This window comes from Pseudochaenichthys georgianus, chromosome 16 (genome assembly GCF_902827115.2).
Source record: "Pseudochaenichthys georgianus chromosome 16, fPseGeo1.2, whole genome shotgun sequence".
Taxonomy (NCBI): Eukaryota; Metazoa; Chordata; class Actinopteri; order Perciformes; family Channichthyidae; genus Pseudochaenichthys; species Pseudochaenichthys georgianus.
This window is the reverse complement of record NC_047518.2, coordinates 5,954,034-5,966,945: the sequence shown is the minus strand read 5'-3', so window position 1 is coordinate 5,966,945 and position 12,912 is coordinate 5,954,034. Positions and strand designations below refer to the sequence as shown.

At 46.6% G+C, this 12,912-nt stretch overlaps 1 protein-coding gene across 1 annotated transcript in view; it reads right to left on the bottom strand.

Annotated features, from left to right (window-relative positions):
* Positions 1–12,912, bottom strand: part of LOC117460866 (E3 ubiquitin-protein ligase RNF19A-like) — a 52,685-nt gene that overhangs the window by 12,493 nt on the left and 27,280 nt on the right. Inside the window, exons 2-3 of the mRNA XM_034102466.2 lie at positions 3,551–4,534; positions 873–1,081 (exon numbers count right to left, since the gene is read on the bottom strand). Of these exons, the coding sequence (XP_033958357.1) occupies positions 873–1,081; positions 3,551–4,254 (913 nt within the window). The 5' untranslated portion in view covers positions 4,255–4,534. The remainder of the gene's footprint in view (positions 1–872; positions 1,082–3,550; positions 4,535–12,912) is intronic.

Sequence of the window (12,912 nt, the reverse complement as noted above, 5' to 3'; positions counted from 1 at the left end):
ATTGCAAATAAGTTTTAGAATGATTACAGGCTACAATGCTATGTATTCTCATAAATGAGGTGAACAGAAAGTCAGGTTAAGGGTTAAACCGACGGCGCTCTCCATGCCTATAGGCTGTGCAGATATATATATTTAAAATGTGTTTTATTGTAGAGAACTTTGAAACTGGGCTTTTAAACCATCCTTTACAAATGAAGATAATCTAATGGTGTCGTGCACCAAGACGTGATGAGTTGTTAAAACATAGGAGTTATGGAAACAAATAACAATGGATCTGTGAAACGTTTGTCTCGGCCCGTCTGAGCAGCCTCACGGCGTGTGTCACGTCCAACTGTGTACACCTACAATATTGTTTACTCGTCTCCCACTTCACAACAACAACAACTTGATGTTCCACTACACTTACTTAGCCCTTCTGTCGCAGATTCCTATGATGGCCTTTGTGCAGTCAGTATAAATGAATATAGGGGGCGTTTCACGGACCTAATCTGATAGGTTTGTCTGTATATGTGTTTGGTCATTGATTATAACGGAATGTCGGCTTTTCTTCTTCTGGCGATTGCACTATGCTTCAAAGATCATAAAAAAGGTGTTCAGATGTGGAGACTATCCATATGAGGAGACGTGTAAGTAACATCAACATTTGTTTACCACAGATCTTATTTCCCCCCAAATCCAATTGCCTTTATGGAGGGAGCCCCGGTGGTCTGTCTTCCTGGTTGGTCTACGTAACACTGTCTTCGCTGCACCACTCTATTCCCTCAATCCATCGTCCAATGAAATGGAATACACGGCTGCCATTGTGTCTTGCATATAATCTATGCTCCTGTTTAGCATTGTGTGAGCAGGATGAAGAGGGAAGGGCGGCCCACCTGCAGCTCCGCTCTCCTGGCTGCAGCTGAGGGAGGAGGAGCGCGCCGTCCTCAGGCGGAGGCTCTGGGCTCTCTGCTGGCGCGCGGCATCACACGTCTGGTTGGGATGCCACAGCTGCTTACAGTGGTAACAGAACTCTGTGCCGCAGCCCTCTCTGCCGCACGTGATCTTAGGACAGCTGGCACAGCCGAAAGCAATGACTGCGAACCTGGTAGAAGACAAGCAGAGATATAAACCCTCGTATGACATCACAGATTGACTTTTGTCTAAACGATGTCATTGTCTGCAATAACAAATGAAAAGACTTCTGAATAAAACTAGCATAAAATGTTAGATAAAAGAAAAATATGTATATTTAAGTAAATGTCTTGCATATAGAACAGCTGACATTGAGAATAGATGATGAAGAACTGTGTTCCTTTTCAAAACACTTCTACTCATCTAGCTGGGGCCTAAGTTAGAATGTACAGATACCTAGGCCTGTCACGATAATTAATTTTGTTGGACGATACATTTTTCTGGAAATTATTGCGATAAACGATAATATTGTCGGCACCAATAAAGACCATTTAGATCATATATAATAATAATTCAAGTACATCCTTTCAAACGTAACTTTTTATTGAACATTCAACATTGCAAATGAAATGTGAAATAATATTAAAATATATAAATTATATATAATACAAATTAATTAAATTAATTATATCACACACAACCAAAACAATAAATTAAATAGAGTCAGGCTGGAAAACAGAGCTCTCTCTATCTATCCATCTATATATATTCACATTATCTCACAAGCAAAAAAAACCTCCTTAAAACAACAGTCAAGTGTACAGTCCACTGTCAAAGACCCAGATGCCTCCACAGGCCATATCCAAATCTGTTTTTCAAAGTTTTCGAGCGAGGAACACCAACATGTTTGCATTGTCGGGCAAATGCATCTTTGATTGTAAACTGTCGGGAAGGCGGGGGCTCTCCATCTCCAGCTGCCGTGTTTGCTCCCAGCTGGGAACACGGAATGGGGTGGTTGTGTTTTAGGCAGTGGCAGCTGGCCCATAGGGTGCCGCCCCCCGCTTCCCACAATTTTTTTAAATTTTTGTTGTTGTTGTAATGAACAAGGTAAATATTATATAGATTGTATCAGTAAAATGTATAATCTACAATAAAATCTCGTTTAAAATTGTTTTACGATGTCTAAAGTTACTGATAAGTCACATGTTTCCTGCCTGGCCGCAGCGTGTATCATTACCCTCTCTCGTCCGGGCGGTAGAAAGGAGCCCTCAGTCGGAGCAGCAGCAGCCAACAAGCTGACGGTTGCTATCTATATGCTATGCCGCCGAAACATAATTTCAGCCAATCAGCGTCGTCAGATCTGATGCTCAAAGGGCGCCGTGTCAGCGCCCTGGCCTGTGTGTAGTACCTGGCCTGGCCAGAGTACATTAATTTAATTTGTCATAACATTTAAAGCGCCTTTAGTTTTGTATGAATGCAGTTTTGATCCTTCCTGCCTTTCTGTCAAATTGTCTTCCGGGGGAGGATAAGTGATATATGTGTACACATTCATTAGTCCAAACAGGGCTACATTTCATTTCATTATAAAAGGTATATGTGGTAAACTGAAGAGCCGTTTGGGAGCCGAAAGAGCCGGCTCTTCCTGGTGAGCCGAGCCAAATGATCCGGCTCACCAAGAAGAGCCGGAATTCCCATCACTATTGTCAGCCCCGCCCCTCACAGCGCTCCTGGCTAAAATGCTGGTCACATGCTGGTTATGTAAACTAGTGATGGGAATTCCGGCTCTTCTTGGTGAGCCGGATCATTTGGCTCGTGAACCGTGCGGGGGGTGTGTGTGTCTACAGAAGGTAGACACACACACCCCCCGCCGCCCCCCCCCCCCCGCCGTGGCATTATAATGTCCGTCTTTTCACTGAATTGTCGTCTTCAAAAAAAGGGTACTCACAACTTCATCTTCACCTGTTGCACTTGTCATTTCAACGTTAAAAACAATAAAACGGCATGAATTGCTTCGTCGCATTCATAGATCCTCTGTCTCGAGACAGTTAACTAGCGGGCCTTCTAGAACACCGTGGAACCGAGGGGAACTCTGAAAGAACACGCCCATTGGCTACAAATCAATATATGATTGGTTGATCAAACTGTCAGTCCAAACGTACGCTCTCATTCAGTGCAAGGGCCAGGGCATTCTATCAAGGATGTAGAATACCTTGTTGAAGGATATTCTACCCAGAGACCCAGAACAAGATCTGATTGGTTGCTTTCTTTTCTAACACAAAACCACTGAAATGCGTAGTGCATGGTCCGAGAAGGACAAACAAATCAACGTAACACTGTGATATTACAGATCAACGACACATTTTATTTCTATAATTAAATCGATGTTTTGTTTGTGTCATCTGAGTGCTCTCGGGTATTCTCTGAATACCTTGAAGGCCCTGACGGTTCACCACTGTCGAAATCATCACTTCTTAAAGAAAGGTTTGCGTGGAGTGCAATCCTATGTTCATAAATGTTTAAGTGAGGTATATTTATCGTATTCTAAGTTTCTGTCTTCTAATTTAAGAGCTGGAGGTATATTGCCAAGAGATCGCTTAAAGTTTCCTTCTTACTAATCGTTTGTTTTGTTGCCATGCTGTGTATTTTATCCACTTCTTACCCACAGTCCGGCGCAGGGCACCAGCGGCAGTCCGGGTCAGCCACCAGCCACCTCCTCAGCATGAACTCCTCATATTTCCCCATGAGTGCCCGGTCACCCAGGATCATGCGGATGTCGTGAGGGTTGAAGCGCTCCGAGCACTCGGGGCAGCTGATGTTGACACGAGACTCTGAGATCTCGATGCGCAGATACTGCCGCAGGCAATCCATACAGGAGCGGTGGTGACAGGTCATGATGTCAGGGAAGCTCTCCCTGGAGTGGAGCAGAAGGCACAGCGGGCACTCCAGTAGATCTGCCGCCACCGCACCCCCCACCTTAGAGGAGGAGGAGGAGGAGGTGGTGGTAGAGCAGGAAGGCCCAGAGGCAGATGAGGCGGAGGCGGCAGCAGAGGCCCCAGCCACAGAGAAGAAGGCAGAGTGCTTATCGTTACACATCTCAGAGTGGATGCTCTCAATGCTGGCGATGCCATCCACACCGACTAGCCCAATGGGCCCCGGGTACTGGAGCTCTCGGGACCTTTGGCGCTCTGATTTGGGCTCCCGGGCTCGCAGCCTGAAGAGAGAGGCCAGGGAGAAGCGCCTCTTCTTGGGGGCCTTCTTCACAGAGGGCAGAGAGATGGAGGAAGCAGTGGACTGCAGGTCCCGGTCAGAGCCCAACCCCCCTCCGCTACCACCACCCAACTGCTGGTGCTTCTCCAGGATCATCTCTACGGAGGGAGAGGCGGGGTGTGCCAGAGGCGAGCCGGAGCCCGGAAGCCTGTCCCTCACATGTGGAGGGAGGTGTTGAAGTGGGATGGGGCTGGGAGAAGGGGTAAGGTGGTGGATAGGGGAGGGGGAGGGGGATCCAGGGTGGGGGGACAGGGCTCCAGAGGGCCCGTCTGGGTTTAAGACATGGTGACTTCTCCTGATCAACCTCGTGGTCACATCTAATAAACGGATTTTGGCTGAGGGGTGGGGGTCACCTGCTGCAAAACAGCAACAGAACCTGGAGGAAACAAAAGAGGAAAGAAAGGGAGGGGGGAGGAAGTGTAAAGGGGGAGAGAAGAACAGAAAGGAGAGATTTCAATATACATATATAATATTCAATATCAAAACCCACTCACAGTGATAAGGAGATGAAAGCCACATTTCCTTTTACTTCCAGAAAAGCATTCTTAAAAGCTTGACCTCAAATTGTAAAAGAATTAAAGAAAATTAGGTAATCATTATCATCTATAAGTCTGCCTAAACCAGAGTACATTCATTTAATTTGTCATAACATTTAAAGCGCCTTTAGTTTTGTATGAATGCAGTTTTGATCCTTCCTGCCTTTCTGTCAAATTCACAACATGTCAATTACAGGACACACACACACACACACACACACACACACACACACACACACACACACACACACACACACACACACACACACACACACACACACACACACACACACACACACACACACACACACACACACACACACACACACACACACACACACACACACACACACACACACACACACACACACACACACACACACACACACACACACACACACACACACACACACACACACACACACACACACACACACACACACACACACACACACACACACACACACACACACACACACACACACACACACACACACACACACACACACACACACACACACACACACACGTTGGTCTTCTTTGCTGGAGGAGAGTACGGTTAACAGAAAGTCCACAAAGGTCATCGATCATCAAACATGTAAACCTCTTGCGAGATGCTGGGTTGAGATCATGTGCCTTGAATAGAATTCTCAACATTACATGTAAGCGATGCAAAGTATGAAGCCCATTCCACACTTGAGCTGCACTCACAAATGATGCGGTAAACGTGCTCTGCGCTAACATTGCCGTTGAGTTTCTATGGAGAGCGCTGTGCATCCGACTGTGAAACTACCGTCGGCGCCGCACACCGCTTGAAATGGTTGCTGGTCACTTTGACCTGGTTACTGCTGATGAACTTTTGATGTGCAAACAATCAAATAACAGCTGTATGTAACTGCAAAAAGCAAGCAGGTAACCATAGAAACAAAACTTAGCTTGCCGTTTTCACCGCAAGGCTCTGCGCCGAACCTCACGATGAGCAGAGAGCAAATCACGCATCGTATGAATTCAGCTTCAGGCTACGTGAACTGAGCCATCTCTCTCCACCAATTAAAACCCTGAGATAGGAACCAAGAGCTCTGGAAATAGCTAGTTAGTGGACCATAAGTTTAGTCAGCAGACTTTTTTTGTAATTATAATAATTTTGCCTGTATAAATTCCTCAGGTAAAATGTAAGGTACAAGGTGTAAACTGTTCTCAGGAATGGAGGACATACTGTAAAAAAATGACCAATATGAGAACTTAATTGAATATGATGATATAGTGCACTGCTTACTTCCTGCTAATTATTCCCTAAACCCGGCTTTCTAATGTTCTCTAATGTTTGTTCAATAAACAATGCAGTATTCCTATGTATCTGATAGGTCTCAGTGCATGACCATGTGGGCCATCTAAGCTAATTTACAGATGGCCCTGAGCCCAATAGAGATTGCCCTGAAAAATGCGCGCGGACGAAATGACGCACGAAGGGTTTGGGGGCCTCCCCCTAGAACATTTAGATTGTTGCAGGTCTTAGATGCTGTATGGTGCATTCTCTGAATTATAAGATGAACCACCACAATATTATATTGTATAATTTCAATTGTATTCTTCATTTCACTTGTTTGTTTGTGTTTGCTCGCTTGCATGCCCTGCATAGCTATAAGAAATACTTAAGTTGTTGGTCAAGACAAAAAGTAGAACATTACATTCAGTTATAACTGCCAAAACAAACATTATTTACACTATTATGGCCCCTGTTAAAAATGTGTGTAATGTTATCTACTGTAAGTTGGTCGAACGAATGCCTCCTCACCCGGGAGCTGACCGAGCAGACCCGAGCAGCAGTCGAGAGGAGCCGAGCGCATCCGCCAAGCACACAAAATGGTTCCCGTTAGCCAGCAAATCTAAATCTCTTAGGTCAAAATAATTTCCCTTTAGAGCAATACCGCTTCAGTTGCGCCACTTATGTGACAGACAAGAAGAGTATGTGACAGACAAGAATAGTCAACTCTAATGTCGAACACGTAATGTGGAGAGAGAGATGTCCTGTGTGGGTTGATTGTGCGTTGATCTGTTGGTAATGCCTCGGGGTTCCGGTGGGCATGTAAACAAATGCATAATGCTGCGCTATACTTTGTGGCCTCACCCAGTTGCATAGCGACACTTATTGTGTAGTTGTCTTTTAATAAGCAGGTAGTCCTATCATTAGCTAGAACTAGCTGGATCTGATCGATATGGACATAAACGCGAGTGAAGTCTAATCTGACAGGAGAGAGAGATCAGCTGCTGCTGACGAGTCGAGACTCGACACGCAGCTCTGCATAATCACATGCAGCGGTGAGCGGAGCAACACACACACTTCAGGTTAGAATATCACACGTAGCTATTTTAATGACCTCTCAAACTACCGTAACTAGTTATAGATGTGTTTAGTTTTACTGTCGGGTCACTCATCACTGGATCCGCGAGCTGCATGATACTGGCATAATAGATTGCCCGATCGGGCACCCAGCAGGTGAGGCTTCATTGCCCGAGCTAAATACTAGATGGCCCCGGGCCATCGGGCAGTCCTTAATGTCGAGCCCTGGGTCTTGACATTTGGCTCAGTCAATATCACAGCTGGTAGTGCAGGGTTACATGGCAGATGAGACCGTCACAAAGCTGTGAGGAGAGGACAGAAGGTTGAGCGGTATTGACGCAGAGAGACAGGGCTCTGATGCGTCTGGAAGATCAACAGTGACAAGGCCCTGCTGATAATGGCACACAGGAGGAAGTGTGAGATAATGCTCGGCAGAGGAGGCAAGACTTTTCCTTAGTAAACCGGTTTCTAATGCAGCAGCAATTCAGACAGCAACACTTTAAATAACATTTGCAACAGCAGTTACAAAAGAGGATCATTAAATATCCTAAATAAAGAACAATTTCCCAGGTAACAAAGTTTATAGGGGATACATAAATCTAGATAGTGATAGAATAAATAGCATCAGCTGAAAACACAGCCAAATCACGTTAAATGTCAAAAGAAAAAACAGCAACAAATATATCTTGCAATTAGGGATGCTCCGATCTATCAGTGATCTATCGGTGCTCTCTATAAAAGGCCGATCAGGAGAGCTGATCAGATGACGCAAAATAGACTTTTCTCTAGGGATGGGTATCGTTAGGATTTTATCGATACCGATACTGCTTATCTGTGAGGATTTGCAGTTCTCCCTCCTTCTCCCCTTTGTTTTGTGTTTGTTTTTGTCTGTGTGTCTGTCTTCCTGGCTGGGCGTGGCTGACCCACTTCTGTTTCCCGCCAACTCATCCCCTCAGCTGTTGCTCATCATCCGGATTACAACTACTCACCTTCACCTGCATATATACCCGGTTCCTTCATCCAGTATTCACCAGTTCGTCGTTTCACCACGCTGTATCCGTCTGCCTGCCACGTCCAGCCACCAACCCCTTATCTGTGTTCCCCCGTGCTTCCACGCACACCAGCTCCAACCGGTAAACTCTCGCCAGCTCTGAATCCTCGGCTCACCTCGCCAGCGTACCTCCGTGCATCACCGCACCTCCGCTGGTGAAAACCCTGGCCCAGGATTAAGTGGACATCTAATCCCTCTTTTTGTTTCCTGAAAGGTTTTTTGGTTAATAAACCTTTTTTACCTCATCAGCTCCATCTCCTCTTCCTGCTGTTCAGCATTGTGAGTTCAATCCTGTAAGCTCGTGGAGAGCGTAACAGTACGAACTGGTCCAAATGAACTCTGCTGATACTGGATCGGATCCCGCTGCTGTTCAGCACGCCCTTTCTCATCAGGGAAATCTTCTGGGTCAACATGAGCAGATGATGCGAGCCTTAGTTGACAGCAATCAGTCCATGGCACTACACATCTCGAACCGTGCTGCTCAAATCTCTACCCTGACGTCTTCTGCTGCATTTCCTGCCCCCTCCAATCCACCTCTGGATTCAACTCCATGCCGGGATTTTCCCTGAGCCTTTCCATGGAGAGGTGGAGAAATGCAGAGAATTTGTTTCAATGCAGCAAGGTGTTTCGCCAGTGCCCCTTGCCTTTTTCTTCTGAGGTGACTAAAATGAACTATGTGTTGAGTTTGCTTTGTGGAAGAGCTTTAACCTGGGCCGAAGCATTGCGTTCTTCTGTGGATTACGACACTCTTTCCTTTGGAGTTTTTTCTGATCATTTTTCCTCTGTTTTTGATCACCCCGACCACTCTGGCTCAGCTGCTAGTCGTCTGCTAAATGTATAACAAGGGACTCGAACCGTTGCAGATTACTCCATCGAGTTTCGCACGCTGGCGGCAGAAGCCCGATGGGAAGAGGCGGCTTTAAGGGCTGTGTTTGTTAGGGGATTGAAGGATAAACTGAAGGATGAGCTGGCAGCAAGAGATGAGCCTGCTGATCTCCAATCCTTAATCTCCTTGGCGTCTCGTCTCGACAGCCGGCTGCGGGAGCGCCGTGCGGAGCGAGCGCAGTGTTCACCATTTGCTTTGCCAAGTAAGCCAAACATCTCACCCCAGTTTGCCCCCTCCCAGTCTAGACCATCTGGCTACACCTCACCACCTCGCGTGCCCACCTTTGCTAAGGAGAAAGCAATGCAGTTGGGACGCGCCGGATTATCCCCCTGAGCGCCTTCGACGTTTGAGGTCTAGAGAGTGCCTGTATTGTGGTAAAGCTGGGCATATCCTTTCTGGTTGTCCTGTCCACCCAAACGCAGGGGCTCGTCAGTGAAATTGGGGGGTCCTGACGAGTTCGCAACCTACACCTATTGAAGCCCCAACTTTGAGCCGTTTTCTGATTCCTGCCAGACTTTGTGCTAACTCTCAGACCTTGCCCCTCTCTGCCCTCATTGACTCTGGTGCTGAGGATAGTTTTGTGGATTCTGAACTAGCCAAGCAGCTGGGTCTAAACTTGGAAACATTACTGGAACCTTTGACTGCTTATGCCTTAAAGGGTAAAAGCATTTATAGGGTTACACAGCAGACACAACCCGTAACCCTGTTAATTTCTCACAGAGAAGAAATTCAACTGAAGGTTATTTCCGCTCCTGCAACCCCATTGGTTCTTGGTTACCCATGGCTTCGCATCCACAATCCGCATATTGATTAGGCTGGAGGGAGAATCATAGAATGGAATCAGTCGTGCCACCTTAACTGTTTACAGTCTGCTGTGCTTCCCGTTCCTGTAGATCCTATGCCTGCTCCATGTGTCTCAGCTAATGTAGACTTGTCTGGTGTTCCTGAGGTTTACCACAACCTGAGTGGGGCCTTCGACAAGGATAAAGCTCTCTCTCTCTCCCTCCTCATCGTCCCTATGATTGTCCCATCGATCTGCTACCTGGGGCTCCTTTACCTACCAGCAGACTTCATAATCGGTCTCGGTCAGAGAGAGAGGCCATGGAGAAATACATCGATGGCTTCCTTGCTTCTGGAATAATTCGTCCTTCTTCCTTCCCTCTGGGTGCTGGGTTTTTCTTCGTGGACAAGAAGGATAAATCACTCCGACCCTGTATTGACTTTTGTGGGTTAAATAACATTACAGTTAAAAACAAGTACCTACTTCCCCTGATTAACTCAGCTTTTGAACCTCTCCAAGGTGCCACCATCTTCTCCAAACTCGACCTCTGAAATGCATACCACCTGGTTCGAATTCGCCAAGGAGATGAGTGGAAGACAGCCTTCAACACCCCCCTTGGTCACTTTGAATATCTCATCATGCCCTTTGGACTCTCTAATGCCCCAGCTGTTTTCCAGGCCCTTGTAAATGATGTCCTACGAGATTTCCTCAACCGATTCGTTTTTGACGACACATTTTGATCTTTTCCAAGAGCCTGGAGGAACATCAGGACCACGTCAGTCAGGTTCTACAGAGGCTGCTTGAGAACAAGCTGTTCGTCAAGGCTGAGAAATGCGAGTTTCATCAGGAACGGGTCAGTTTTCTTGGTTACATCATCAGGCAAGGCAAGTTGGAGGCAGATCCAGGAAAGATTCTAGCTGTCTCTGAGTGGCCAGTCCCCACAACTCGGAAGGAGCTGCAGAGGTTCCTGGGTTTTGCCAACTTCTATCGCCGGTTCATCAGGAACTATAGCAAGGTAGCAGCTCCACTCTCCAGTCTCACTTCTGTCAAAGTCAAGTTTTCCTGGACAACAGATGCTAACAATGCCTTTCTTCTTCTCAAGTCCCTGTTCACTTCTGCCCCCATTCTCATCCAGCCGGACTCAAGCAAGCAGTTTGTTGTTGAGGTAGATGCATCTGACATCGGGGTTGGCGCTGTTCTGTCCCAGACTGCAGGACCAGACAATAAGCTTCACTCTTGTGCTTTTTTCTCTCGTCGTCTTTCTCCTGCTGAGAGAAATTATGATGTGGGAAACAGAGAGCTTCTGGCGGTGAATATGGCATTGGAGGAGTGGCGACACTGGCTTGAGGGCAGTGAACAGCCTTTTCTTGTTTGGACTGACCACAAGAACCTCGAGTACATCCAGTCAGCCAAACGACTAAACTCACGGCAAGCCAGATGGGCCCTCTTTTTTGGTCGTTTCAATTCCTCCCTGACTTATCGCCCTGGTTCCGATCGTTTCATTCTGAGAGTCCTGTAACCTCCTTGGACTCTATTCTCCCCCGGAGTTGTGTGGTGGGTGCCCTCACCTGGGAAATTAGTAACTCGATTCGGGAGGCGCTTTTGGAGCAACCTGACCCTGGTAGCGGTCTTCCTAATCGTCAGTTTGTCCCCAACTCAGTCCGTTCCCAAGTTCTGCAGTGGGTCCACAGCTCCCATTTTGCCAATCACCCAGGTGCCAACTCTCCCTTCTCCGGAGACATTTTTGGCTGCCAACAATGGACAAGGACACAAAGGAGTACGTTTCAGCCTGTTCTACATGTGCTAGGAGCAAAGCCTCTCATCAGAGACCTGCAGGATTGCTTCAGCCCTTCTGCAGGTCACCCTTGAAAAAGAGATCTTTTGATCTCAAGGGGCTTTCACCTGGTTAAATAAAGGCTACAAAAGCCCCCTCCAATCCCTAGTCGACCCTGGTCACACATAACACTGGACTTTGTCACCAGCCTACCTCCCTCTCAAGGAAACAATACTGTTCTAACCATTATTGACCGTTTCTCCAAATGTGCCCATTTTGTAGCTCTGCCCAAGCTTCCCTCAGCCCTGGAGACCTCCCAACTTCTTACCCAGCATGTTTTCCGCCTGCATGGAATCCTGGCTGACATCGTCTCCGACCGAGGCCCTCAGTTCACCTCTCAGGTCTGGAAGAATTTCTGTCTTTCACTTGGTGCATCTGTCAGTCTAACCTCTGGTTACCATCCCCAGTCAAACGGTCAAATTGAAAGGGCCAATCAAGACCTGGAATCTAGTCTCTGCTGTGTTGCCAGTCGCAATCAATCTACCAGGAGCTCCCTTCTACCCTGGGTTGAGTACTCCTTCAATTCACTCATGTCTTCAGCTACTGGTCTCTCACCTTTTGAAGTCTCCTTAGAGTACCAACCTCCCGTTTCCCGAGGAGGAGAGTGAATTAGCAGTTCCTTCCGTCCAGCAACACATTCGGCGGTGCCGTAAGATTTGGAGGGACATTCGCTCAGAACTCCTCCAGACTTCTGCCAGAAACCAACGGTCAGCCAACCGTCACAGACATGCCGCTCCCCCTTACACCCCTGGACAATCTGTTTGGTTGTCTTCCAAGAACATCTCCCTCCTCACCGAGTCTAAAAAGCTGTCCCCTCGGTTTCTCGGCCCCTTCCTCATTGAGCGCATCATAAACCCCTCTGCTGTCCGCTTGAAGCTCCCAGTACCATGAAAATTCATCCCACGTTTCATGCTTCCCAGATCAAGCCAGTCCACACCAGTGACCAGTGACCAGTGCCCTCCAACCGTTACCGTTATATGATATTATACATATGTATTATACTCTTATAAGATGTATGTAGATAGTATAAGAAATGTGCAGAATATGACAGTGTAATGGTGGAGGTATACACACATATTGATAGATGTCTTGTAATGCACTGTTGAGGAAAGTTTTTCATCTCCGACCCTGTCAGGTATTGAACAATCAATAAAGAAATATTAAATATTAAATATTATTATTATATATATTATTATTTTATTAAATATAAAACACAGAATTTGTGTGATTATGCTAAATGATTTACAAATAAACACCACTGCATATTTACATCTGTTACACATGCTGATGTAACGCAAATGTTTCCAACTTGGGATCAATAAAGT